The following is a 27,684-nucleotide window of genomic DNA, read 5'->3' on the forward strand; positions in this document are numbered from 1 at the left end:
AAACAGATTATTTTTTTTTTTTCGTAAAATTGTTATTGGTGGTAACTTGCACCGCCACAAGAGGGCGATAGGTGCCGTCCACGGCAGCGTCGTAGTTTTTACTATCCGTCTATCCAGTGGCCACGGATCCAATCCAAAGCCCAAAGCCTTTGTTCGGCGTTCGGCGGCGCACATTGGTTCGGCGTGTTCAGACGTGGTTAAAAGCCTTTGTTTCGGCCAGTTTCGAGGCGAGAAGTGCGGCGTCTGTGTTTATTGCACGTGTGATCGTAGCATTCCCCTGGTCACGGTGGCTTCGTGGCGCGATGGCGAACTCCAAACCTCAAAAGAGGTACTTTCATGTGTTCCTGAAGTCCTACACGTCGGAATTCCCGTGCTTCGTGCCGGCCAAAAAGGGATAGAAGTTTGGATTCTGCAGCACGTGCACGTGTGATGTAAGCGTTTCGCACGGTGGCAAGGTTGACATTAAGCTGCACATCGCTTCGCAAACCCCGCCCACGGGAGTTTTACGAATTTGAAAGTCCACAGGTTGGCAGGTATTGTAGTAAGTTGTGGAGCGTGCTGAGAAATACCCATCATGTCGTATCCTCAAGGTAGCCTTTCAGTGTCTAATTTTTTTTCAAGCTTTAAAGACAGTGTGCAAGGTGGAAAAAAAATCTTACGTGACTACCTTCCAGTGATCTGCGATGTAAGTGCCCTTAGTCACTTGGAATTTTGTTTAAAACTCGCATGCTTTCTTAAAAAGACGCTAAAATGAAAACAAAGATTGTTTTTCTAGGTACTTATTTATGTCACAACATAAATTTTTAATAAAGAAAAAATTTTGGCACAATAGTTTTGCTGTGAGATGTAATTTAGGCGGAGGTCTCGGCCCTCTCTAAGCCCCACCCAAAGTCAGTGGCTCCTCCCATTACTACTGGATTGCCTTGGCTACTCGGCTGAACACGTACACAAGCCTAATGGCTCCGTTGCGACATCTGGTGCGTCTTGTCTGCTGCCTGCTCGTTGCGGGAGCAGATGTGCGTCAGCGTCCAGCGTCGTCTGCTGTCTTGCCACCATCTACCACCATCTGCAGCACTTGCAAGACGTCGCATGAAAGTGGCCCTCTAGCATTCCTCATGCACAAACCATGGTCCCATACAAGTATCTGTCGATGTGCACTAAAAAGCAACCGAAAGGCCTAAAAAAACAAAATCAACAAAATAAATATGCAGTCCTTTCAGCTGTTCTTGTTGTATTCTTGCAAAGCATTTGCGAGCAAGGTGGGCAAGCATTGTAACGCACAATAAAAAAGCAAACTAAAAATATTTGCTTTGGCAAGCCAGGTGCATTGCTCAAAACTTCAGAGCTACAGACATATCTGGACATACCTGATGCTAGGCAGGCACACAATTGCTTCCAGCCAAATGGCTCACAAATTCTTACCTGTGTAGGTATCCTCTCATTACTGAAACTATGGTCTTAATCACGACAATTGCATGATTCACAGAGCAGTGAGGCCGCTATTACAGGAACCGGTGTCTTTATTCAGCATCAACTCATGCAAACAAACAAATCAAGCCAAACAAAATAGTTGACATAGCACCCTAGGCTTCTGCCAGTCCCGCTACAAGAATAAGCACCCGCAGAGCACTTGCGAAGGCGGGTACTTACGACAGTTAGTTGTTTGCTGCAAACTACGTTGGTTCAGGAGACCTTTCTTTAAACATTTTGGTGAACGTGGAGTAACTCACACTTTTTAAAATAAACTAGCTCAAGCAGTGTATGAAACTGCTCGCCATATCTGCCGGCAGCCATGTTGATTATTGTTTGAAACCGAAGCAGAAGAGGCAATTGCATGATAATTTTGAAAGCAGTAACTCTATCTACATAGTTTGTTTCTCAAGCATGAAAATATTAACTATGTTGAATTACCCTGAGACTGGGGAAAACGATAGACATCAAGACTTGGAAGGAACAGAAAATAGACGACGTCTGAAGTAAAGAGTGTCTGAAATGCTAGGGCTCGATCTAGAATGGGCCGTAAAAATCGGCACTTGCACGTAGCAATTTAAACCTTTTGTCAAAGGTGGATTTCACAGGTGGATTTTACCTTGTAAAACTATAAGGCGTAGCTTCCTTTCTGTAAAAAATGGGGCCAGGGTCAACGACGGATAGCGATGCAGACGACTAAGTCGAGTGGCGGGGCGTATTTGGCGCACATGTTGATGGATGGCGTCGGGAGCAGCGTCGGTAGGTGTAGCCGACCAGCGAAAGGAAGCAGGCGACACAAAGACGAAATCCGTCAGCAGCAAGAGCGCCGTTATGCAACCGCGTTACGACGAAAGGACAACGTCTCTCGAGATGCCGTCTATTTTTTTTTTCTGTTCCTTTTATGTTTTAGTGTTTCTCTTCTTCCCCAGTCTCCGTTTAATTCAAAATAGTTAATATTCCCAGCTCGCCTGCACTCTTACTATAAAAATGTGTTGAGCGAAATTGCAGAGAAGCAATTTTACAGCCAGCATTCCACACGTCATCTCTCCAGCCAATGAGAGCTGAGAAGTGGGGTCTAGAGCTGGCCTACCTCTTCCTAAATTGTGGCTCGTAATGTAAATATTATGCTAAATTTTTTTTTTTTTTTAAGTTGATTTTGTAAAATAAGCTTGAAAAAAATTGGCACACGGGTTTCCTGGATGGAAATGACACGATGACATGTTTCTCGACACGCTCTACAACTTTTCTGTTAGGGGCACACGAATTAATATTTAGAAAGCAAATTAATTTGCGTTAATTAGCCAGTTGGACACACTGCAAGAACTATCTTGACTTGCTCAATAGGACTGTGAACAGCTTTGGTTTGACATGTGTAGCATGCAGCAGCTGAGCCTGGGCATAAGTTAACTGTGAGCCCTCCATTCCTGGCACATTGTGAGGCTGTGCAGAGACCATTCCTTTTTTGTGCAGGCGATTCAGATCCTCACCAACATGTATTGCAATGACCACATGAACTACAATGACGGCACCTGCTGCAGCAGCTCGGAGCCTGTGACCATGCTGCAGATAATCACCTTCTCTGCTTTTGGGGTGATGTGAGTGACTTCCCTAATGCATTTCTACATAGGGATTTCGTATCCGTGGCATGTAGCCTCAAGGACGTCTCCCCAAAGGTGCTCTGAATGCTTATAGGTCCTCTGTGGCATCACGTGACACCAGCACAACATCATGTCGCACAGTGAAGTGAAATAATGACACTGGCATTACATGATATCACGATGACATGTTAAGTCACGTAACTCCATGTCGTCCCGTGACATGCTGAGGTCACCTCGAAGGCATGTTGCAGTGTGACATTAGTTGATACCGTGATGTGGCACCATGGCGTGACAATGACATTGGGTGACACCATACGTAACATTGGGACACTAACAGCTCTGTATATTTCTAAAACCCTCGCAGTGTGCCCGCAAGAGGAGGAGCGCAAATAGGCCCTAGAAGTGCATTTAGAACACCTTCGGAAAATGCCAAAGCCAATTTTGTGTATTGGAAGAAATGTCTGTTGGATTGTGTGTATATTTTTCTGGCTCCTGTTGCATGCACCAATTCCAATGCGCCGTTTTCTTCAAGATCAATTCTAGCCCTCGCTATGATTGTCCACCGGCACCTTCAGTTGAGAAGGGCCCGAGCATTTCGTGCCGATGATGTCCAATGTCTCGTCAATGGTGAGTTTTCCCTTCACAGGCCTGCTATCATTTTTGGGAAACTCTCCTTGTTTTATGACTTAACTTGTTTCAATTTCTCAACATTGCAGGTTCCATCAAGCAGCAGAAAACAAAGGACTCGTGGTACATCCTACTCACCAATCTGTCAAAGCTTGGCTTGATCATGGGCTACTTTTTCCTGTGTGATCGGTGAGGGTGCTGTTTTTTAATTAGATGGATGCAGCTTTTTTCTTGGGTTTCTACTGCACCTGAAAATTCCTCTGCGCATAGGTAGTTTGCTCTGGGGGATGTGGTGTGCCTATTGTTGCAATGCATGGAAATGGGATGCCACGAATACACAGGATGTTTCACGAAACACTGACTGAATCGCTCCTACCAAAAGGATGGTCGCGGTATGCTTTCAATTGGTAGAAACTTTTATTTATTCAACCCTTAAAGGTCCAATGGGCATTACATAAAGGGGGGGGGGAATATTCGGGGCATTATTGAAAATTCCTAAATCACCACACTTTACGAACATAACTAATGTGCAGCATTTTGACAGCATTATAAAAATTAAAACACTCAGTTGGACGTGTGTTTTGGTTTCCTATTGAATGCATCCCGGTGCCGGCAGTCCTGCTCCCCCATGGCCAAAGCACACAAGTAACGTGCGCCACCACTAATTCTTTGCATGACAAAGGTGAACCCAAAAATGCAAGCTTATTCTTGCAATGTCATTTGAACAGTAGCACGTTTTCTCTGCTACGCTGGAAGTGAGGCGGTAGTGTCACGCCTTAGCCACGGGGACCAGGACCGCTGGCACGGAGCTGCCTCGGTGGCTTGGAGGCAAAGGCCTACGGATCCCCAAGTGGGAGGTCTGAATCCCGGCCGAGGTGCCCGCAATCTGACGGAGGCTCACGGCAGGGAAGGCAGAGATTGCAATGGTAGGTCAAAACATCCCCGGGTGGTGGAAAGTAATCCTCCCTCCTCCACTGAGGCATGCCAGATGCCCCTCGTTGGTTGGGCATGTAAAGCCCTCAAATCTGACTTTGCTGGTACGGAGGTGTGTTCCAATAGGAAACCGAAACTTAGAAATGCATTTGAATGGAGTGTTTTTTCGGAATGCTGTAAAAGACCTCGCGTGCCTTGTTTTTTTTATAAAGTCTGCTCATTTAGTGGTTTTTGACGATGCCCAGAAAGGAGGGTGAAGAATAAAAATTAGTGTGACTTCAATCACAATTTAAATCTTGATTTAAAGTGATTTAAATCACACTGGTTTTCACATGATGACTTAAGTTGAATGTTTCCCGCTGAAATAATCTCAAACATATTATTTATTGCATTTGTGCATCGTTCGGTTCTTTTTGTGTACATTTATTTGTACCATATAACTGAATCAATAGGCAGCCAAGATGCTCCTCAGTCGGAAGACAAGCAAAAAGCGGTTAATTGGAGCATTGAGTCGTCCTATTGCATGGAAAGGAAGAAAAAGTGTGCACACAACCAGCAGAGAGGGAAAAAGTAGTGATGTGATTGCTGTGCCATTTGCGCTAAACTGCGCCGAAGGGCATACCGTGCTACATCCTGCTATATTTTACAAAAATGTGAGGAATTGGCGCCAACATTCTGCCAAAACTTAATTTCACTTTAATAATACTGAAAATAAATGGCTCAGGCCTCGCTACCCAGCCGGATTGTTATCATGTGATTGTGCAGGTTTTTTAGAACTTTCACTAATCGCCTCAAGTAATGTGCTATTTGATTTGATTTCGCATCAAACACTGACAGTACTTGGAAGTTTTGCAATAATTCTCAACTTTGTGGCCTGCTCTGGCGGGTTAGTATCGTTGAGTGCGCTTCTCACCGTACACTGATGTACTGCAATGAAGCAACAACTGCCAAGTAGTCATTGCTGTTTTTGTGTGTCTTGCTTTGCCGCAGCACACTCCTATGCTCCGGGGAAAACACTTCTCCAAAGCGAGACTTGGCACAATTTCTGAATGAAACGGCTGGCCGCTGCCATGCTTCTGCTCGTGTGTGCACGTCCGTGCAATTCCAACCTTGTCAAAGCTACCTTCACGCGCACGCCGCACGTGCTTGCACGCATGGGGCACCAGTCGGGCTCCATGCTTGCAATTGTCTATACACCGTTCTAATGTTTACAAAATCACAACCCATCGTGGAAACAGCCCAGCACGCGCGTGGTCATCGCTTCGGAAAGCGATGACCACGTGCACGAGCTCTGAATATGGCACCGACCAGTAGCCCATTTTTGGAATGGTCTATGCAACGTTCCGATGTTCACGAATCCACATATAGTCGAGCCCGATTATATCACACCCGGGTATTTCGAGTTATTGTTTAAATCGAACAGTCCAAACATCCTCTTGAAAATCACATGTAATAGTACAGGAGCTTTGTTTTTCTTTATCGAACTCCCGTGGCGAGGACACTCGATATAGCGAACCAAGCACGGCCGCTCGCACGGCCGCCCGTCGCTCTCCCGCGGTCGAGTTGCACCGGATTGCGCCCGTGGTGAGTAAATAGCTCGCGTTGCGGGGCTGGCAAACCGCCAAGCCAGCATACGCGCATAGGGATACGCTGCAGCGAAAAAGCAATTGTAAAAAAGAAAAAAGAAATAATAATAATAAACGGAGGATGGCAAAAGGAACGGGAAGGGCACACGCGCGTGTAGGGAGGGCAGGCAGTGCTCGCTGTTGGAACGGTAGCGTGCGCTCTTTCCCCGAACACCGCTGTAGCTGCACGAGTCCTTAGCCCCAAAATAAAATAAGCAAAAAAGAAAAGAGAAAAAGAAGTCTGCATGAAGTTGAAGGCCCGTTCACACTCTTGCGACCGAGTAAGACTGAGAGAGACCAGACCGGTTTTTAACCCTCTTGCGATCTCTTAGGACCAGCTCCACTGCTGCGCATCCGGTCCTAAGAAGTCGCAAAAGGCTTAAAACCGGTCTGGTCTCTCTCGGTCTTACTCGGTCGCGAGAGTGTGAACGGCGTTTGAGTGTGTCGACAACAACCAATCGCACTTTGAACCCCTTATCTTTGTTTACCTTTTTCTTTCGCCATTTTTACTTTGCCCGTTTTGCCTTTCCTTTTTTGCTGCCTGAATTTAGTGAGGTTTCTTTTTTGTGTTGCTTGCTTAAAGGGGCCCTGCAATCATATGTAAGCGTCTACCTTTTTTGCGGTTTCCACGTCTCTTGGGGTTCGGGCAAGCCAGCAGGCACGGAGAGAGTAACTAAATATCAGCGCATCATATTTTAACCGGACGACGCAGAAACCTCCTCCACCTACGGGGGCGCCCCACAGTGCCGAAAGCGCTCTATATGTGACGTCTCTGGTCCTGGGCTTACTACTGGTCAGAGCCGCTAAAAGCTTCTTTTTAGTCGAAATACAAAATATAAGTGGCGCGAACCGTTTCAATTATAGGGTCTAGCCTTGTCCGTCCGGCGTCCGTGTTCACATCAATCTTTTTGGTGCTCGTGCTCGGGATCGTGGTGACTGTACTCGTGAGCTCACGTGCTCGTGTAGGGGAAAAAAAAAAAATAAATGATGAAAAAATAAATAAATAAATAAATGTTTGCGCAGTTGACAGGATTCGAACCTGTGCGGGAAGACCTCAATGGATTTCTAGTCCATCACCTTAACCACTCGGCCACGACTGCGGGATGAGTAGGGGGCTCTGAGATGTGGTAGTAACTCAAGAGCTGGGGATGTCATGGATGAAATGTTGCATGTAGCCGCTCAACGTCTATACAGGAGAGGACGCTGCAGTCAAAGCGTATATAATCGCGTTAAACTTTGCATGCATTGGCTCAACGTTTATAGATGGGAGGGCGCTGCGGTCAAATGCTCAAATGCGTATATAACCAAGTTCCATACCACACATTCTCTTTCTGACATGGATGAAAACGAACGAAAGGCTCGGCATGCTGCGGCTCAGCGTCTACGCAGACAAGCACCACCAGAGCTTCGCCCCAATCAACATCGTTCACCACGTGGAGATGCGGTCATTTTTTTTGTTCAGTATTTTAGATCAGAAAAGAAACGGATGCAGTTCATAAAGTACGGAAAGAAGAAATGACCCATCAACATCCCCGCCACCAAGCGGTGGAAAAGGCGGTGCATACTAGAAAGGAGCAGTGAAACCAGGCGCCGACACGGAAAGGTCCCGGATGTGTGCTGCGGCGCTGCGGTCGTATGGACAGGAGGATCCGACCGGCTCCGAGCGTTTTAAAGGCCTTCGGCGAGAAGCTTTGGCTTGTGGTTTGGCTGTTTCGCGGTATGGCAGCGCAAAGTGGCTCCCATTCTGAACTGATCTTTACCCCGTGTTTGCTGTCGTTTGTGGCCAATGAAGTGCCATGCCGAATTAGTATTTAATCGCGCAGCAAATGCAATGAGAGCCTCTCTGGCTGCCGGCTGCATACAGCCTACCCAGAACATGCTTTAGTGGCGCCCTCTCGCGCCGTCAACACAGAGTGCTGCAGCCGTGAGCGCTCGATAAGCTCACTACCCCTTCTCTAGTTCACGGCCACTCTCAAGCAACCAAGGACGTCATGAGGGAGGTTATTTTTTGCTTGTTTTTTGTAATTTCGATTTGCCTATAACTTTTAAAATAAAGCGAAATTCGAGAAAATAAAATTTTCACTAAGTTACCAACGTTCAGTGCACTCAGGTTCGGTGCAAATTAAAAACCTGTAAAAAAGCCTTTGCTAAGGCTGCGGTCCCACGGCAACCATGACATATGACGCTTTCCACACGTTTTCGTAATGCCATTATGGCGTGTTCAAGCTTGCTAAAATTATGTTTTATATCATCTTGTAGTGTACAACATTATCTTTCCTCTGATGTAGGATTTGTTTTCCTAATGCAAGAAGCTAATTGAGTGGGCACCCACGAATATTGGCCTTTTCGGCAAAACTTGGTTTTGTGGTACAGTGGTGCAGGGTGCACTATTGGAGAAATTTCGTTCACATTTTAGAATGTTATAGAAGAAGAGTGCGTTCATTGTCATCCGAAGCCCTTTTTTCGTTTTTTGTTTTATTTTGACAGATATATACTTTAGAAAAACTGACTCCGCGGAAGCACATTCAGTCGCAAATTTTTTGGCGCCTACTCGGTCATTTTATTTGAATCTTTTTACAGGTGTTTTTGAAAGAGCTACACTAAATTTTATTGTAATATGACCAAAACGTTTTTTGGAATGCTCACGTGAAAATTGACAAAAACAGTTGATTTTGGCAAACTTCGTTTGGTAGTACACTGGTACAGCGCTTAGGGATTGGCACAGTTGAATAAGATTGTAGGCCCGCAATGAAGAACATATTCTGCTTTGTCAACCGAGGCCCATTTTCTAAATTTCACTTTGATTTTCCATAAAAAAAGATTGAAAATGGGAGAAATCACCAATTTTTGATAGTCAAAAACGAGTATTTTGACCTCTTTTGGCAGACATTTAGGCCAGTATTTTTTGTATGAAATAGAGTTTACTGTCCCAGGTCCTGATTATTAGCCCACATTTTCGCTAATCGTGCCTAATTATTAAAGAAATCGTTAAAAGTACAGAAAATATAAATTGGATGTGTGGTTGCGCCCTTTGGGTGGTTATCATTTGAGCCCGTTCTCGTTTCGCCCTTCTCACTTGGCCCTTCTCAAAACAACCATTCTCAAAAGGACCTTCTCGCTTTGACCTGTCGCATTTGGCCCTTTCCCGTTTCGTCCTTCGTATTTCAACCCCTCTCATTTGAGCCCGTTCTCGTTTCGCCCTTCTCACTTGGCCCTTCTCAAAACAACCATTCTCAAAAAGACCTTCTCGCTTTGACCTGTCGCATTTGGCCCTTTCCCATTTCGTCCTTCGTATTTCAACCTCCCTCATTTGAGCCCGTTCTCTTTTCGCCCTTCTCCCTGGGCCCCTTTCAAAACAACCATTCTAAAAAAATATCTTGCTTTGACACGGCACATTTGACTCTTTCTACTCCAAATTTGTTTTGTTTTTTGGGGTAATATATATTCATAAATTCACTAATATTTCCTGTTGTGTGTGTGCCACGCTATTGGCTTAATCTCTCTGCCAATGATTTTAGCCGTGGGTCGTGGTCGTGGACAAAAGCTACTGCCTGACTAAACAACAGACCAACTACTTATCGCAGACAGATCACAGTCCGAAATGTCACTTTCTTTGAGGTCGCACTTTGCTTGGAAACAGAGTTTCCAAGCAAAGTGTCCATTGTTTTCTTTCTTTTCTTTGTGTTCGTTTAGAGAAAGAGAAGCAGGCGACATTGTACAAACGTATTACGTTATCTATAGTGTTTGTATTTTTGGGGGGTGAGAAGTGTGTGTGTGTGAGGGGGGGGGGAGTGGGGAACGCCGGATGGGAGAACAACATAGGTCGAGAGAAAGTGGGGACTGTGAATCCAGTTCTTTTGTTGTCCGGGGTGGGCCGTGGGTGGTGGGAGCTGAGTCATAAAACGCTGAACCGTCAACTTGCACCCGGAATTCCATGATCGAATCGTCGCTTCACTCGACAGCGAGACGTCAGTCAGGGAAGATGGACAAGTTTGTTCTAAGCGAAACGCAAAAAAAGAAATTGTGTCTTCACCTTGAAGGCTACAAGTATTACAAACGACGACAGAATGCAAACGGAACGATCGCGTGGCGTTGTTGCCGTTACACTTCATCAGGATGTGTGGCTTCGATATTGACCGAAGAAGACAACGTGAAAAGCAGATCACGTAAGTTGCTATATTCGATTTGCCTTTGACGGTCTGTTTCAGCATGATAGAAATCGCTATTTGTTTTCGTTCCTTACTTACTCTTATCAGCACCACTTAGTACAAGCCTAAAGGCAGTTAAAGTGTCATTGACCATTCACGTTCCTATTTACTTATAGACGATCATAACCATGCACCAGACGAGGCGACGCTTGTGAAGGACCAGCTGCGCGTGGCACTGAAAAAGGCAGCAGCAGCCAACCCCAATACGCCCGTGCCAAGGTTGTTTCAAGAGGAACTTCTCCGAACTTGTTCTGCAGTAGGTTTTACATTATTACATCTATCGCGTATAAAGAAGTATTATTCAAAGTTAGCTGAACCAAATCACTAAATTTATTCTAGGTGCCAGATGAAGTCGCAGCAGAAGTACCCACGTTTGCCACCCTCAAGGATACGATGTATCGGGAAAGGCGTTCAGCGCAGCCACCGCTTCCATCATCAGCCTCCACTCTGCAACTCAACGACGCCCACAAAAAGACAGAAAGCGCAGAGCCGTTCCTGGTCGTCGACGACCGCAGTGATCCCTCGTCTTGCATACTTGCCTTCGCTACACGAGATGGAATGCAGCGGCTGTCGTCAGCCAAAATTATTTTTGCGGATGGGACGTTTTTTGTTGTACCGCACATCTATGACCAACTTGTAACCCTGCATGTTGTAACCGACGGCGTGCATAGCGCAGCGGTTTACTTCCTGTTGTCGGGTCGGTCACGACAAACCTATGTCCGTGCTTTTCAAGGGCTCAAAGCTGCATTCATATCGGCTGGGATTTCATTCTCGACCCCTGATATTTTCATGACGGATTTTGAGCAGGCGCTTATTGGTGGTCTGCGCGACGTGTTTCCTCAAGCTGCTCATCGCGGGTGCCATTTTCACTTTGCGCAAAGAGTATGGGCTTCCGTTCAGAGGGCTGGGCTCCAAAGTGCATATTCCAGTGATAACCAAGTAAGGGCTCTGATTCGTAAGCTCGTGGCACTTTCCTTTGTTCCGCCTTGTGATATCCCTCGCGCCTGGGCGTTTCTGCATCAGGAGGGTCTATTGCTCGGTATACCGGAGCTACCTGCTGTACTCGATTACTTCGACGCGACGTGGATAAGTGGCATTTTCCAACTCGAACAGTGGAACCACCATGGAAACAGGGGACCCAGAACCAACAACCACATGGAGGCATGGCATCGAAAAATCAAAGGCATGTCAGGAAAAGCGCACCCGAATCCCTTCGCGTTCATTGATTTAATCAAGAGAGACGAGGCCCAAACAAGAGTCCTCTTGCTTCAAGTTGCAAACGGGGGAGCCGTACGTGCGCAAGGCCGCAAGTGGGCCAATAAAGACAGAAAACTGGCGGAGCTTGAAGGCCGTTTCAACAGCGGCGCCATTTCGCTTTTTCAATTTCTAAACTTGGCTCAAGCTTTTTCTGGGCTGTAAGCATTGTTCAGAGCTTTAGCCGGAAAAATAAACGCGCGAAAATGTTGCCGTTGACTCGTTGTACGAATGTGAAAATGTGTGAAAAATAAAACCAAGTTGTTCGTCCGTAAAAGATGGTATCCCTTTCTTCGAATGCAGAAAAATGAATTCGACAAAGCTTCATATTGCCCGTTCGCGCACGGGCAATATGAGAATGGGCCCAGTTGCGAAAAACCGATTCGGATCTTATGACAATATTCCACCGAGGCGGACGAAGTGAGAATAGGACTAAATACGTAAGGTTCAAATGCGAATGGTGCGTTTTCAGATGGCGGGCAAAAAGAGAAGGGGCCCAGTTGCGAAAATACTGATTCGGACCATATGAGAAGGTTCAAACGAGGCGGACCAGGTGAGAATAGGACGAAATCCGCAAGGTTCAAATGCGAATGGGACGTTTTCAGATAACGGGCAAAATGAGAATGGGCCTATTTGAGAAAAACCTGATTCGGATCTTATGAGAAGGTTCAAACGAGAAGGACCAAATGAGAATGGGACGAAATGCGCATGGTTCAAATGCGAATGGGACGTTTTGAGATACACCCGCGCCCTTTATATGATGGCGGCTAAAATGTGACTACACGAGGTTCAGGAAAGTGGCAAGGATGGCGCTGATTCTTGCGTTTCTTGCAAAATGACGTGCTAGAAAACTTGATCGAAACTCGTGTGGGCCTTTATAACACGGTACTTTCTGCTAATATAGCTTTTAGGAAGATTTTCAATCGCTTTTTATATTGTCAAACAATTTTTTTTTATGCCAGGCTCCACCAGTTCACAGTCTACTGAATACAATCGTTCACGCAATCGACATTGAACTTTCAAATCACCAAAATACCAAAATCGCCAGTTCCATGTCGATACGCAGCGTGACACACGTGCTTCTGGTGCGTGTGCACGTACGTGTTTGCTGCGTGGTTCTTCGGTTGCTGCGAGTTTCCGCGTATTTATTGTGCATTGCTTACCTTCGTCTGCACATGCCTCTCATCCTTGTAACTATCCCTGCTCTGTGTGCCCAGCGTGAAGTTTGTGTCTGTCTTTTCGTTCGCTGACTATGCTCATGTCGGTGTCCTTCCTACTGGCTGCTGTTCGTGTTTGCGTCTCGTGTGGGTCGCTTTGATTACTCTTTAGGTCGCCTGTTTATGGGGCGGAGCTAGCGGTGGGCGTCGCATCAGGGTAGGTCGTAATTGGGGAAACAGCATAGTTGGCAACGCCGACGTTGGCGTGTTTCTTCTGCGCACGCGCGTACTGTCGTTGGTATGGCTACTTTGCGCCATGATGATGCGCTGATCTACAGTCCGGTCGGCGCTTGCGTGATATTTTTGAAAATTCTCGGGCGTGTATTTACGTGTCGAAAGCCATAATAGAATTAAAGTGGATATTTGGCCGGCAGCCGGCATACTGTGGCTCTGAAAACAAATTGCCAGGAGTGCCCTCTCATTCGCTGGTTCTACGCCGGCTGCGCACAGACCGTGCTTCTGGCCGCCCCGGCCACCCAAATACGTTTTTCTGATGCTTGTTTTGTTTTGAATAAACAATAGATTTCCGCTGATATTCTGCTTTCTAATGTTCACTCTTGACAACTCTTTAGTGTTCGAAGGAACTCTGTCAAATTTGATGATAATGCATGTGTAAGTACAACTGGAACCCCATGGTTGCAAGAATACTTTTCCTGGATGGTGTGCATCTTCTGATAAGATGATCGGTCTCCATAAACTGCACTTCCCCGCTTCGGGAGCACGGCCAGCGGAGGTTCTCTGTCGATCATCGAACCTCACACACGTGGAGCGTTGCAAAGCTGTGATGTACCGGGCGTTTTATTATTCTTTTTTTCTGGAAGCAATGACACTTTTGGTAAAGAAATTATTCCTACGGGATGACAATATCGGCTGTGGCAGATGTGAGGGAACGAGCGTAAATTGACAGTTAGCGGCCTAATAAACTAAAATTTGCCATTTAACTTTTTAATTAGAGGTTCTACGGTCCATGTTGCAGTTGCGATTTTCAAGACCACTAGTAAAAAGTTTCTGACAATGTCGCCCGTGTATTTACGCTCGTGCCCTTACGTCCGCCGCAACTGATGTTATCCCGTAGGGATTGTATTTTTATTGCCAGTGTCCTTTTTTTTAATTGGTTTTCACTCTTAGAAAAGGTCAGTGCTGTTTATCAAGGAAACTATTTTGAAAATTCGTGGAAGCGTTAGCTGCTGCCGTGGGGATCCGAAGAACATTCACAAAAACAGCACGCCGCAGGAATTCAGGATCGTAGATCAGAGGCAGTTAGCGCTGAGCCAGCCGAGCGCCGCGAGCTTTCAGTGCGCGTCTCGAGGAATCGAGTGATGGGTGTCCTTTGGAGTACGCCGCTGCCACCCCGTTGGGTCGCCCCACTCCGTTGAGCCAGCAGAGGCTGACCAGCGGACCATGTGGGGCTGGTTACGGTGCCTTCATGTGGGCTTTGCTAGAGTGATGCCAATTGCCTGTTTCCCTTTCCCAGACCCTCTTCCACCACCATTTTGTTCCTTCCATTGCTTCCTCGTGCGCCGGAAAGTGGCCTTTGTGTCTACCGGTCCCCCCATCCGAGGGGGAAAACGCTAATCCACCCTCCGTGACTTCCACAACGCTGCTCTGAACTTGTGTGATAAGGCATCTCCCTAGAAAATGCACATGAAGGATCCCTAGGGATGGGTAAACAGAACGGCGCAGGGTGTCGTCAACGCTAAACTGCCGCCATGCAATTTTTTTTTAGGGGTGAGGGGGGGGGGGGGGGGGGGGGTGGAAGTGAAGTCGTGGTTCGTGGCTCTTGCGTGAGCCGTTAGTGGCTCACGCAAGGCTCATCAGCGCACGGGTGCCACAGTCGCCTAGAACGACACTCTCAGCTTGATTCCCCGAAACCAGCACTGTCTGCTGGCTCAGCAGCGATTGCCGCTCCGTTGAATAATGCCATGTTCCCGTCAAATTCGTAGTTCTCGCAACGTTCCTAGTTGTAAGCAGAAAGAAAAATTGGACTTGGTAACGGTGTCCAATTTCAGGTGAGATATGCCATATAATTATTACACGAATGGAAGTGCCGCAATGCAGATATTTTAATAAAATTGTGTTTTTTTGCGATGAGATATCAGGGATGGAACAGCTGCGCCATTTTGCGCCAGACGCTTTTGTCTGCGCCATTTTGCGGAAACTGCGCCACGGCCAATACCTCGCGCCATTGTGCTCCAAATCGCACAACGTGCACCGAAAAATTCTATTTCCTCTTGGTTTCGGTTTTTATCGACTCGATGGGCAACAATGAGCGCATTTAGCTTGGTCGGCCTTGCAATCCTTTGTTCCGTCTATTTTCTCCGTGTATCCCGAGTCAGAAGCGCGCGAAAAAACTCGTGGGTCAGATTCCAAGCGCTACATCACCTACGACTGTATTCTTATTCTTCAACCATAAGCGGTTAAGCAATTCAAGTCGTTAAGCGTCAGATTGCCTGAGGCTCTGCGGCCTGGGTTCTAGAAGTCAGCCAGTTGAAAACACATTAGCAAAGAATTCCTTTTAGTGCTCCATCATTAGAAGTTGGAACCGCATTCTTGCAAGATCAATCGTGATTTGATTGAACTGAAACGCGGTCCGATCGGAGACCTGGCTGGCCAACAGCTCTCACCCGAGCGGTAGATCTGCTCGGCGTACTTTAATCTTGCTGCGGCTTATCGCTTCGAATACGGTAACTTCGTTAATCGTAGTCTGCTGCTTCGATATTGAGTTGTACAATTGGATAAACTCAAAATTTGTTGCCCTGTTCCTCCGCAAAACTGCACGTCTGTTGCTTACGCACGTTACGTGGCTCGCACATATAATTACTATGTCGAGCACTTGTGGGTTGTGCTATAAGCAGTGCTGGTTTGCATTTTGAGCAGCTGAAAGCCACTCAGAAAATATCAAGGACACTGTCTTCAGAAACATATGGTACTTGCTTTTTGGTTCTTACTAAGGCCAAGTTTTTGCATCTGTTACACTGTTATCCCATCTACCTATGTTCCTAACCACTCATGTTCATCTGTGCTGCTAAGCACAATTGAAAGTGCTCCCGTGTTCGTCTATAAGACACAAGCTGAAGTGCAATGAAAACTGATTTGAGCTGCTCCTAGCCTGCTCCAGAATGTAGTTTTAGCTGCTCCCAACCTGCTCCAAAACAGCTGTTTCAACTGCTCCCGTGGCTGCTCCCAAGTACATTTCATGAGTTCTGCCCCTGTATATATATAAAAAAAACATGAGATCTTTTACACAGAATTATACAAAAACACCCCATGAGGTATACTAAAACTTCAAATTTTATTGTTCAGAAAGTCGCATAGAAACGAGAGTCAACCATATACCCTATGATTAGAGTATCTTCATAAATTGTTTCCGCCTCCCCGTAACACTCCCCGCAACTGGGTCCCAAACTCTGCAGGCAAACCTAGCGCACCTTCATTGCTGGCAATAAGCCGTAATGTAACAAGAAAAAGTAGAGAAGGTGCGAAAAGTCCTTTACTTGTGGCCAAGATTGATAATGCAATGTTCCCCTTCTCCAGGGATTAATTTCGTCACTAGTTGCGAATTCCACTGGTCATTTTGGAGCAATGGCGAGATAGAGCTGAGTCATGTATTGAGTTCTTCGAGATGGAGAACGCAATGCGCGAGGAGTTGCTCCACGTATACACCAGTCACCAGTGAAAAACAACCTATCCTCTGAGGAGGTCGAGTGAAATGCCGGCGGACATGGGGGTCGGCCACCTCACCACCGTCTGCCGTGCCTTCAAAAGCACGATGTGTTTTTACAGCATAACAAAAAATTTAACAAACAAGGTGCAAACTTTTATTTTTTTCCTAGGTGTGGTTCGCAGGGCTGAACAAAAGACAAAAACGATACGCCGTGCTGGGATGACGTCGACTACAATGGTACACGATCATAACAAGAGCACAAATCCTGTCACATTCTTTTGCTACAGTGATAAGAGCATATATAATTTTGTCCGCGATGCAGCTGCAGAGACATTATTTCCAAATTAGAGTTCGAAGTAAGCCTTTGATGCTAGCACTAACCAACTCACTTCACTCACAGGATGAAAACGTGAAACTTTGTATCTTTCGGACAGAGATAAAAAAACAACACCCACAGCTTGAGCTTGGACACACAAAATAAAGAGTTTTAGTGGATCGTACGCAATAAAATTGCCGGTCAGAAGTATGCATGCGCAACCAAAATCAGCATATGAGTCATCAAATGATGAAGAAAAAGCAGGTGTGAGCGTGCCAAAAATATTTTACATTTAGTGTTGTCAATATTTGTTTTTCTATCCACGTGCTTATGCCGCAGTGGAAAGCCGTGAAACTCCACATAAAATTATTTGGAGCAGTCTTTCTGACCGTATTTCTCGCTCGATCGTAAAATACCGCTTTGTTGCTACTTTGGCAAATCAAACCAGGAAGCCACGTTCACCCACAATGTCCCGTTCACCAGAAGGGAGATCGGAATTTCCGCTACATTACAAGTATTGCCGTGAGTCGTGACTAAATGACGTTATAAAGTTGCTTCTCTGCTTTTTTTTTTTTTTTAAATATTGTTCTCTTCTGCACGACATCGGGGACAGATTATTATCCTTCCCTGCACTCTCGCTGTGACGAACAGTCTGATGGACGAGTCACCCTATGACGTATATTCCTATGCAACGAAACATCCTGTTACCAGTCGGCCTGTCTGACCAGTGCGCATTTGAAGAATTGCCTTCGTCTTTCCTGAACCCTAACCAAAACACCCTCATAACATTTTTTTACTGTTCAGCTACGTTGGCATAGCCTGTAATCGACATAATTTTCGCGAAAGCCTACTTTTATTTTATAATTATCTGTAACCAATTTTAATTGAAGAAGTGACAAGTATAGTAATTATATTATGATATCATAAAAATTCGACGAATTGGGAGATGTGAAATTCGATGAAACAACATTTCAATAAAATATCTGGTGCCCGAAACTTGCTTATATGAAAATGTCTAACATATGTGTGTGTTCTAACACAGAAGATAAGTGCAATGTGGCAACTGAATGGCCTCACAGACAATTGTCAACGAGTTGGAATTTTTGATGAATTACCCTCCGACGAGTCATCCTACTACCGTAGTACCGATTGGCCTATTCAATCGAATGCCCGTCGACAGATACTGTTCTTGGTTTATTTGCCATCTGCCACAAAAGGGGAGTGTGGGGCTCGTCAAGCCGACATCTGCCAGCATTTTGCTCACACCTCCAGCGCCTGTACCTACTGACGCCGACAAGTTGGCCCAGAAATAAATACCTACAGACAATTGCATAGCCGCTAAACATCTGTACACGAGCATGAATTGTTTTCAAAGGGGCGCCCACCTGTCGGTGCTTCTTTGAATTATACATTCTTCGCGGTCAAAATGTTTCGCAGCTAATGAGTGGAGGCCGACCAACCTATTTTGTCCAATTGTCCGTGTGTGGGAGAGGAGAATGCCATTGCGTCGAAGACAAGCACATCGTTTACATGTGCGAGCATTGCGAAAAAGAGAGACAACTATTGATGTTTTAGTATACTTGGTTTCACTTTTCGTCAGAGGGCAAACAAAGGCTAGATGTCATGGAAACACAGACACAAAGACAAAAAGCGCTTTATCACGGCGCATGGGGTGCGTTGTTATATTAGTGGATGGAAACACCCAAACAAAGATAGTGAACGCAGTGGCCTTTAGGTGTTGAGCTGTTGGTGATGCTTGATGAGCGTAATGTGTCGGCCGAGCTCCAACTGAGGGTGAAATGAGGCAGGGCAGTTCTGTGGTTTTACTTGTAGGGATACCGCGAACCACCCTAGGTTCGAATTCAAAAGGTTTCGATATTTTCGAACCGAACTGATGTTAGAATTCGAAAGGTTTCGATATTTCCGACCGTACGGAGGTTCGAATTCGAAAAATTCGCAACTTTCCAAAATCGTGGGGTTTCGAATTAGAAAAGTTTGAAGCTTTGACGGTTTCTAAAAGTTTGGGTTAGATTATTTCAAATATTTGTTTACTTGAGGTTCGATAAATTCGAAGATTTCGAACTTCCCTAATTTGAAATTCGAGAGATTTGATTGTTTAGAATTTCTTTAAATCTAAAATTCGAACGTTTCGAACTCTTAAAGACATAAAGTTCGATAAATTTGAAGATTTCAAATTTCTTTCTACATAAAGTTAAAAGGTTTGATTCTTTTTTAAAGCTAAATTCGAAAAAGAAAAAAAAAAAAAAATTCGGAGGTTTCCAATTTCTTTGAAGTCCAAAGTGCGCAAAGTTCGAAGTCCGGTTTTCATGTTCCGCCACAGTTTCAATTTCAAATAACGTTTTCATGCCTCTCTGGTTTTCACGAAATCAGGATTACAAAAGTTCAGGTGTGATATTTAGTCTGCGCGAAGTTGGTCAGGCAATTAAACGAGACGACGAGTGTCCCGGATGTACTGGAATATTTGCCAGTGCAGAATACGGTAACTTCGTTACCGTAGATCAGTAATTGTGACCGCCAGCCCGAGGTGGTCATTAACGTGCATCACGAAGTAGTGATCCTACGAACGCACTGTTTAATGATACTCATCCAGTTCGAAACGGCCAGGGGCAGGCAGGTGGTTGAGGCTCAGAAAAACCTTGAAGTGATCTGGCAAACTGCCCCCCTACCCCCTTGCACGCTGGTAGTAATCTGATCGAACGCCGCCCAAGTGACGCTGGCATATAGTAAGTTTAGTTTGTACATGGTGCAAAATCCTAAGACTGGGAATGAAATTTGAAAAAAAAAAAAAAGTGCAAGAAGACAGAAAGAAGGGGACAGGACAACGCCTTAAACTCGGCTCTGGGAATGAAATTTGAAAGAAAAAGTATAAGAAGACAGAAAAAAGGGGACAGGACAATGTCTCAAACTAAACTCAGCTGAAAACTCGGCTCAGGACAACATCTCAAACTCAACTCAGCTGAGTTTGAGATGTTGTCCTGTCCCCTTTTTTCTTTCTTCTTACACTATTTCTTGCGAATTTCATTCCCAGTCTCGGGATTTTGCATCATGATCAACATACACCAGCTCGCCTGCACCTTGACAATTCTTTTGTTTGTAATTGCTTTGGAGGTTTATTTTCTGGGGTGGAAGAAACGCCGAGCAAAAAGCACAGAAGCTGACGCAACTTGAGGTCGAGGAGCGTTGTACCATACCAGTGGCGTCGGAAGAGGAAAAACGGGGAGGGAGGGAGGGAGGGAGGGAGGGAGGGAGGGAGGGAGGGAGGGGGGGGGGGGGGGAGGAGGGAGGGAGGGAGGGAGGGAGGGAGGGAGGGAGGGGGGGGGGGGGGGGGCTCTAGTCTCTCCCCTCCGCTCCCAGATATTTAGGACTGTTAAAGAAAACAATACGGGGAAAGAGGGCATGGTCGAGCTTATTTTAATCTGAAATTATTTATGCATATGTATAGCTACTGTCGCTCTTCACTGCATAAAAGATCGCGTAGATGGTCATTTTTAGAAACTCGTTGTCAGAAGGCACTACTCGTCACATGCTCGGTGGCTCGGAAGTTCAAGGCTATGTCTTTTCGACCTAAATATTTGTGCCATTGGTAAAAAATAATCAATAAATAAACATGACAATAAATGCAAAAATAAAAAGCTGGAGAGAAAAAAAAACTATCAAGAACCCGGCCGGAAGTGTTGTATTCTTGCATATTCAGAGGCCCAGAACTATGAAACAAGTTTCTCCTACTAAAATGTGTACAGGCCAAAAGAAACACGTCCCAAGAATTTAAAATGAGAAAAAAAAAATATATTTTTTTTATGACGTGCTGAACTTGAACAATTTTAGAAATCTTCCCCCATCAGTTAATTTATTCCTCGACGTGAAAAAATCAATAAATACATTATTTTGTATTCTGCAGATGGTAATGATATGTACTGTCTCTGGTGTTAATTTAAATGCGATACCTCAAAAAATGTAGGCGAAAAAAATTACCAAGTTTAGGGCATAATTACCCGTAGGTACATGTTTGAATATTTCTTCGAAACTCGTCTTGAACTACAATAATCATATCTTAAGACGACACTTACCTAGGCTATATATAGATCATTCTTAAAAAGTTTAACATCTCTGCCATGAATAGCTTCGGCTGTAGCGCGCTTCCGATATGGCACAAACGACAATTGTCAAAAACTCGTCGCCCTTTTTCGCTCCTTCGGGAATCTATTTCTTTAAAACCAAGCATGCCGGATGATTGAAATAAACAGCATTGCCTTTCGCAAAGAATCCAACACCGCATGTAAAATTGCAAAAAAAAAAAAAAAAAATTACGAATGTACCTCACTGCTTGAATCCAAATGAAACCGCCCGCCGGTCTTTCGAAGTTCGACAAACTTTTGACTATTCAGGAATCGAAAGGTCGACAATTTTCGAATTCTTTAGATTAATAAGTTCGAAAATTATTGAATTTCTTAGCGTAGGAAGTTCGAAAAGTTTCGAACTTTTTAGTGCAAGAAGTTCGAAAGTTTGAAAATCTTTGAATTTTTTAGTCTATCAAGTTCGAAAATTCGACAAGCATCGAATTTTGCAGCAAAATAAGTTCGAAATCTTTCGAACCTTTCGAACCTTTCGAACCGCTTGATTTGATCATCGAAACTTCGGTTCGAAAAAAGTTCGCGGCATCCCTATTTACTTGTTGTTTATTCTGCTTTCTTTCTTTTATGCATGAAATATCGCGGCTCACAACAGCTTGGCATCGTCATTCGATGAAACTCTGTTTTATTGATTGGCGTTTCATCGAATAGTGGACATTTCATCGAACACCGTTTCATTGAACGCCAACTCATCAAGTAGCTTGACAATGCTTGATCGAATTACGTTTCTGCTATAAAATTATTGGAAATATAATAACTACGCTCGTCATATTTTGTAAATAACAGTAGCCTTTAGCGAAAGTTATGTTGCTTAGTTTCTGCCGTCACCAAATAGTGAAAAAAAAATGAAAAAAATTATATATATATTTATATTTTACTAATACAAAGACTGGACATTTACACTCACCAAGTAAACATTTTCGGCTGTGATTTGATGCTGTTTTGTGTTTATCCCGCTCTTATTTATTCAATTTTGTTTCTCCTGTTTCTGGCCTTTTTAGTATAAGCTTCCACCAGCTCGCTTGCACGTCAACTCTAATTTCAAGTGAAACAGGTTGGTAAATTAGGGTCACACAGTAGTTTTGGAATCCTATGCCAATTTTTATTGCCATTTGGTGGGCCACGTACAAATTTTAAAATATATCTTTTCATACAAATAATCGATTATTAAAAGGAATGGTGATTGGGACGAATTTACTATGATTGGTAGAACGAATTGGCAAATCATACGGCAATAAGGAAATTTCAGCCATTCTTGGTTTTCGATTGATCGCGTTCAGTAGCGGCTCCCTCAGCTCCACACGGAGGAACTCAAGAGTCACAATTCTTAAAGTCTCTACTGACCGGCAAAAAAAAAAAAAAAAAAATGCGGCGCTTCAACTGCTCCTGCCCAGACAACTTGATGTATTTGTATACACCCATGACATCGGCTGCGATCAGCGATTGAGGTTTCGTTAGCCGACGCAAGCGTCAGCGGACATCTCATATTTCGATACTCTGATCTAGCTACAGAAACAAAAAAATCACCCAGATCATGTTCACTATGTTCACCACTGACAAGATAGTCGGTAATCGACGAGTTTCCGTGCAACGCCGATCAAAACGAGGCACCAGATCAACTTTTAGCTCACTTCCTTTGACGACTGCCATCAGGAAAGATCTGGCTTGTCGCGTTCCGTCAACGTCACTCCGAAAATTGTTTGTGCCCCGCGCACCATCCTGTTGTAGCAATCTTTTTTATTGTGCCCATGTGATTTCTTTTTTATGTTCTTACTGGTGTTTGATCATAATTCGTGCATTGAAATAGTTTTTGCTGCCGACCCTACCATCCTTTTGACCTTCGCACAGCAAAGGAATATTATGCTGACATTACACACGAAATAAGAATGTAGACACTCCGTCCCATATCTCAAATTACATCACAATGTGTTTACACAACTGTAGTGCAGAGGTATGATGAGTAGGGTCTGAGAAAATATTAGTTTCAGTATTTTCAAAAAGCTGACAAAATAAAATAAAAAAAAAAAAAAAAGAACCGCCAATCGGCAGCGCATGCAAACAGAGGCAGTGGTGACAGGAAGTGCCAGGTGTGTCTTTCGTACGGCCGGCATCCAGGGCGCGCTCAGATGTATACTGTTGCGCTCACGAACTCATGACTGTGAGACGTTGACTCATTGTCGAAGGTGTACTCTTTTTTACTCGTAGGATTGCAACTCTGGGGAATGTAGGCGTGTGATTTCAGAAAGCGCTTCCTACAATTTCTATGCTCTTGCAACCCAAGCATTGTATACAGTTATGTCCTCGTGCCCGTGTCTTAGCCAGCCCTGTACACAACTTATGCAACATCGAAAAAGCATAGTTCAAAATTGGCGGTCCCACTTTTCCATACTACTTCAAAACTCCATCTCGCTCAGATAGCGTGACCACCTTCCTGCTAGCGAAATGCGGGACACTGAGGGGAAGGGGGGGGGGGGGTGTAGAGGAAATTTATTAACACACACACACCACAAACCGAGGCTTTGTTAATGCATTTAAAATCATCTGCTGTTTATACACCTGCTAATTGTATTGCAGCAATTAAGCTAAATTAATTTTTACTAAAAGTAATGTATAAACATAAAAATCGACTGTAGCAGAACTCAATGCATCAGATAAAAATAAGAAATATTAAATCTCTTTCAGGTTATTGTTTCCTGCCAACGCTTACTTTTATCAACATAATCATACACAAAGTTTTAACATTATATTCTTTTTCGACCGTTGCGAGTTGCAGGCTTTTAGAGGCGAAGCTCCTTAGGGGCTAGCCACGTCCGTCCAATGTCCGGCGTCGGGTGCTCGTGCTCGTGAGCACACGCGCTCACGAGCACGTGAGCATGTTCTCCCGTGCTCGTGTAGGGCAAACAAAACAACGACCGCGTTTTCACGTGGCGAATGATGTTGATTGGGGCGAAGCTCTGGTGGTGCTTGTCTGCGTAGACGCTGAGCCGCACCATGCCGAGCCTTTCGTTCGTTTTCATCCATGTCAGAAAAAGGATGTGTGGTATGGAACATGGTTATATACGCATTTGAGCATTTGACCGCAGCGTGACATGGATGAAAACGAACGAAAGGCTCGGCATGCTGCGGCTCAGCGTCTGCGTAGACAAGCACCACCAGAGCTTCGCCCCAATCATCATTCACCACGTGGAGATGCGGTTGTTGTTTTTTTGTGCCTTGTGTGGCTGTGTTCCCAAAAACAAAGTTCCACAGGAACCCTTTTGCATTGACAGAGCGATTTGAAAATAATCACAATATTTTATATTGAAACCTTTGGCAAGCAATCTTTCTTAAAATATTTTGCCACCAAGGGGAGGGGCACAACGGAGCATGCGCGTCGGTTCTCCTTCAAGAACGACGGTCGCTTCCCGGAATGCTTGGATAGAAAATGGTGTACCATTGCGATTCACACAACTACCACCGACCTCCAAGCTTCCCCGTGCCCCATTGTTCGGCAGCGCCATAAGTGTGAATTTTGCTACAGTATGAAATGCGGGACATCTTGAAGATTTGGGAATTTCTTGCGGGACGCGGGACACAAGCCCTCAATGCGGGACAGTCCCGCGAGTCGCGGGACGGGTGGTCACCCTACGCTCAGATCACTTGGCAGCCGGACAAGTTGGGGCAGGGGGCCTTCAGTTGGCGATTATCCGGTACATTGTCCTCTAAACAATGAATGTATGCGCGACGCGCCAGAGGTGAACACGTGAAAGGAGGTGCGTAAGAGCGGAGAAGGAAACTCAAGGTCGCAAGCGACGGGAAAAACGGTTTCGAAATTGGCGCGCAGATTCCGCAGTATTTGCTCACACGGACAGCCAACGCCGCCCTGGTGGTTCAACTAATGTCTTGTTCAAGATGGCCGCCGTGGTACCGCAGCCTTAACTTTATTCTTTGGATCGAGAGTCTTGTTTTTATGTGGTTCGCTTTTTCCGTTCTTACATTTATTTTTGTAATTATTTTCATGTTTTCTTGCCGGCACTGCACACATGGGGTGGTGTCTTTCGGAAGCGAGGAAAACACGCGCCATAGGTAGAACATCTGAAGACGGCACCTGCCTGAAGTTTTTTATTGAAACGGTCTGGACGCCATATTTGAGTGCTCTGTTTTTAGCAGATGCTCAGAACAAGCTCACATTAATAGGCTGCTAAGACGGGCAATTTTGATGGTTTGGATTGCACGTTGCAAGAGGCTCACTGTCAGCATGCGCTCAGCAGTCGCACACACAGTTATGGCCGCGATATCCTTGCAGCATCTTTTTTACATTTGAGATTTTAAGGATACTTTGGTATTGCAAGAAGATTGGTATGGACTCTTTCATAGATTTCTTTTTTTTTTATGCTTTGTTTTTAATCTGAATTGAGAATTGCAGGTTTTTTTTCTTTTTTAATAATAAAAAGGTTTTCTGACTGACTAATCCCAACCTCAGAACTTGGAAAAAGAAAACACACAGAGATTAGCTTAGTTGCTTAAAATTATTTTATTCTAACATTATTTCAGTGGGATTTCATACTTAAAATTACCATTCGCGGCAGTTTGTGCTTCCTCAGTCATCTTCTCATTACCGTGTCTGGTGCTGCTACATGCAATTGCTAGTTCTGTGTTTGAAGTAATCGGTCCTGCTGTGCAATCAATGCCAACAAAAGGTTACACATACCGTAGAATACCGCGCATCTGCCCATTCCACACTAAGTGCCCATTGCCAAATTCGTAAGATCTGAAAAAACGTGCACAGTACATTGATATGTAAAATGAATGAAACTCGGGGGATTTGAGCTCATCATTTGACAGTGAAGCTCCGTCAAATACCTCCGGTTAGGAATCTGAAGCCACTGGCGTATCGCAAAAGCGGATGTGTCAAAATGAAACCGAATGGAAGGAAGGTGACAACTTTTCACCGTTAGAATTTTTTTTATTTGATGCTTCTAAACTTAAACAACTTGCAAGCACTGTACGTGCTTGCAAGTTGCTGCCAGATAATAAAAAAAGAAAGAACCCATGCACATTATCCTTTTGTTTTATTCCTTTGGAAAGAAAACCTGATATACTGTGAAACATGTTTTGGGGGAAAAAAAACTCTACCCTCAAAGGGTTAATAGGTCCTTTGGCAGAGACCAATAGAGCCTAGACCTTTTTTCCATGCAATGCATACTTTTTGCAGGAGCAATTTAGCCAGTGCTCCGTGAAACACCCTGTGCGAGGCCCCGATCAGTTCTGGGCCTGAAAGTAGATAACTGTTTTAGTCTGGAGACTTGCACGTGCCTGGTAGTTCACTGTCCTTTTATAGATTGGAGTGGTTGGATCTCCACATGCCGTGCAGGGAAGTTTACTGGTGCTTTTTCTCTGGAGGGTGTTGAAACTCGCTCGCATCTGTTTTGTCTCCAACCAGGACAAACTTCTTTATGAAGGAGAACAAGTACTACACGCACCTCAACTTCTTTCTGCCCGTCGCATACGTGTTTGCATTGGGCCTGTTCTTCACGGAGGAAACGCAGCACGTGAGTGGTTGGCTTTCTCGGGCCGCAGTTCTGCTCGGCCCACCCTTGGGCGGCGTTTGGACAACTGCTGCGCCGGTCGTTGCAGACCCAAGTGCTGCACCGAGATCAGACGAATGAGTGGAAGGGCTGGATGCAGCTGATCATCCTCATCTACCACACAACCGGAGCTAGTCAGGTGAGTTGGTCGTCTTCTAGGCGGACAGAATTCTACCCATTTAGGAGGCAGGTTTTGGTGGTTGCAGCGGCATGTTTCCAACAGTTGCAGCTGCTTATGCTGTATTGTACTAGTTTCCTGCTGTGGCCTCATTAAATACTCAAGGCATCATAGTGCACCACAAATAAATTGCTTTAAAGGATTTTTCCCATTTCCATCTGCTTCTGGCCTCCAAAGTGAAATGTGGTTGTCTACTCACACTAACTCTTCAAAACCAGACTGCAAGCATCTTTTCACATGCTCAATATTCCGTAACTTTGACCCGGGTGGGGGCTTGGGGATCTTTTGCGGGTGCTGAACTTTGCAGATGCAAAGGAGCGGAAGGGGCCAAGTTTGAATAAGTCGAGTCTGTTAAGAATGGGACTTCCTAGGCATTCGGCGGCACTTCAGCAAAGTCCCAGGTGTTTGCTTTATGTTATTTTGCAGGTGCTGCCCATTTACATGCACGTGCGTGTGCTGGTGACTTCATACCTGTTCCTCACTGGCTACGGCCATTTCACCTATTTCTGGCACAATGGCGACTTCGGCCTGTATCGACTCTGGCAGGTAGGTGGGGAGCGCTGCGTGCCTGCACTGTCTCTTTTACTTTGCAGCTGGCTATTTACAGGCTATAAAACATAAGGAGGAGACACAGGCGATTTAATGAAAGTTATAAATAGCAGTTACCTTGACCGGAAAATAATAATGGACCTGCTATGACCAGGAACAGCTGATAAGGGCAGGATACACATTGCCACCCTTTCATATGACTTCCAATGCTTACAGGCTCTCTACAAGCGCATAGCGAGACAGAATTGATGAAATTATGGAGATTTTTTTATGCTATTTATGTACACGCAGACGTCTTGGAATTAAGAGTTAAATAGGATTGAGTTA

General features: G+C 44.9%; 2 protein-coding genes across 2 annotated transcripts in view; both read left to right on the forward strand.

Moving 5' to 3' along the window:
* LOC8035685 (N-acetylneuraminate 9-O-acetyltransferase) overlaps window positions 1-27,684 on the forward strand; it is a 98,308-nt gene that overhangs the window by 36,825 nt on the left and 33,799 nt on the right. The window contains exons 6-11 of the mRNA XM_029966601.3: window positions 2,941-3,065; window positions 3,601-3,695; window positions 3,785-3,884; window positions 26,486-26,594; window positions 26,680-26,769; window positions 27,235-27,354. Coding sequence (XP_029822461.1) covers window positions 2,941-3,065; window positions 3,601-3,695; window positions 3,785-3,884; window positions 26,486-26,594; window positions 26,680-26,769; window positions 27,235-27,354 — 639 coding nt within the window. The remainder of the gene's footprint in view (window positions 1-2,940; window positions 3,066-3,600; window positions 3,696-3,784; window positions 3,885-26,485; window positions 26,595-26,679; window positions 26,770-27,234; window positions 27,355-27,684) is intronic.
* Window positions 10,129-11,992, forward strand: LOC120846491. Its single transcript, XM_040218254.2, has 3 exons — window positions 10,129-10,419; window positions 10,578-10,717; window positions 10,801-11,992. Exons 1-3 carry the CDS (start codon window positions 10,188-10,190, stop codon window positions 11,878-11,880), a joined length of 1,452 nt encoding a protein of 483 aa, XP_040074188.1. The 5' UTR covers window positions 10,129-10,187; the 3' UTR covers window positions 11,881-11,992.

This window comes from Ixodes scapularis, unplaced genomic scaffold, assembly GCF_016920785.2.
Source record: "Ixodes scapularis isolate PalLabHiFi unplaced genomic scaffold, ASM1692078v2 PGA_scaffold9__187_contigs__length_104089568, whole genome shotgun sequence".
Taxonomy (NCBI): domain Eukaryota; kingdom Metazoa; phylum Arthropoda; class Arachnida; order Ixodida; family Ixodidae; genus Ixodes; species Ixodes scapularis.

What these genes read in the sequence shown, in the direction of transcription:
- LOC120846491 (XM_040218254.2), top strand. Translation starts at nt 10,188, where the DNA reads ATGATCGAATCGTCGCTTCACTCGACAGCGAGACGTCAGTCAGGGAAG. An exon ending in CAACGTGAAAAGCAGATCAC is followed by an intron (nt 10,420 to 10,577) that starts GTAAGTTGCTAT and finishes ATTTACTTATAG; the next exon opens with ACGATCATAACCATGCACCA. An exon ending in TTCTCCGAACTTGTTCTGCA is followed by an intron (nt 10,718 to 10,800) that starts GTAGGTTTTACA and finishes AATTTATTCTAG; the next exon opens with GTGCCAGATGAAGTCGCAGC.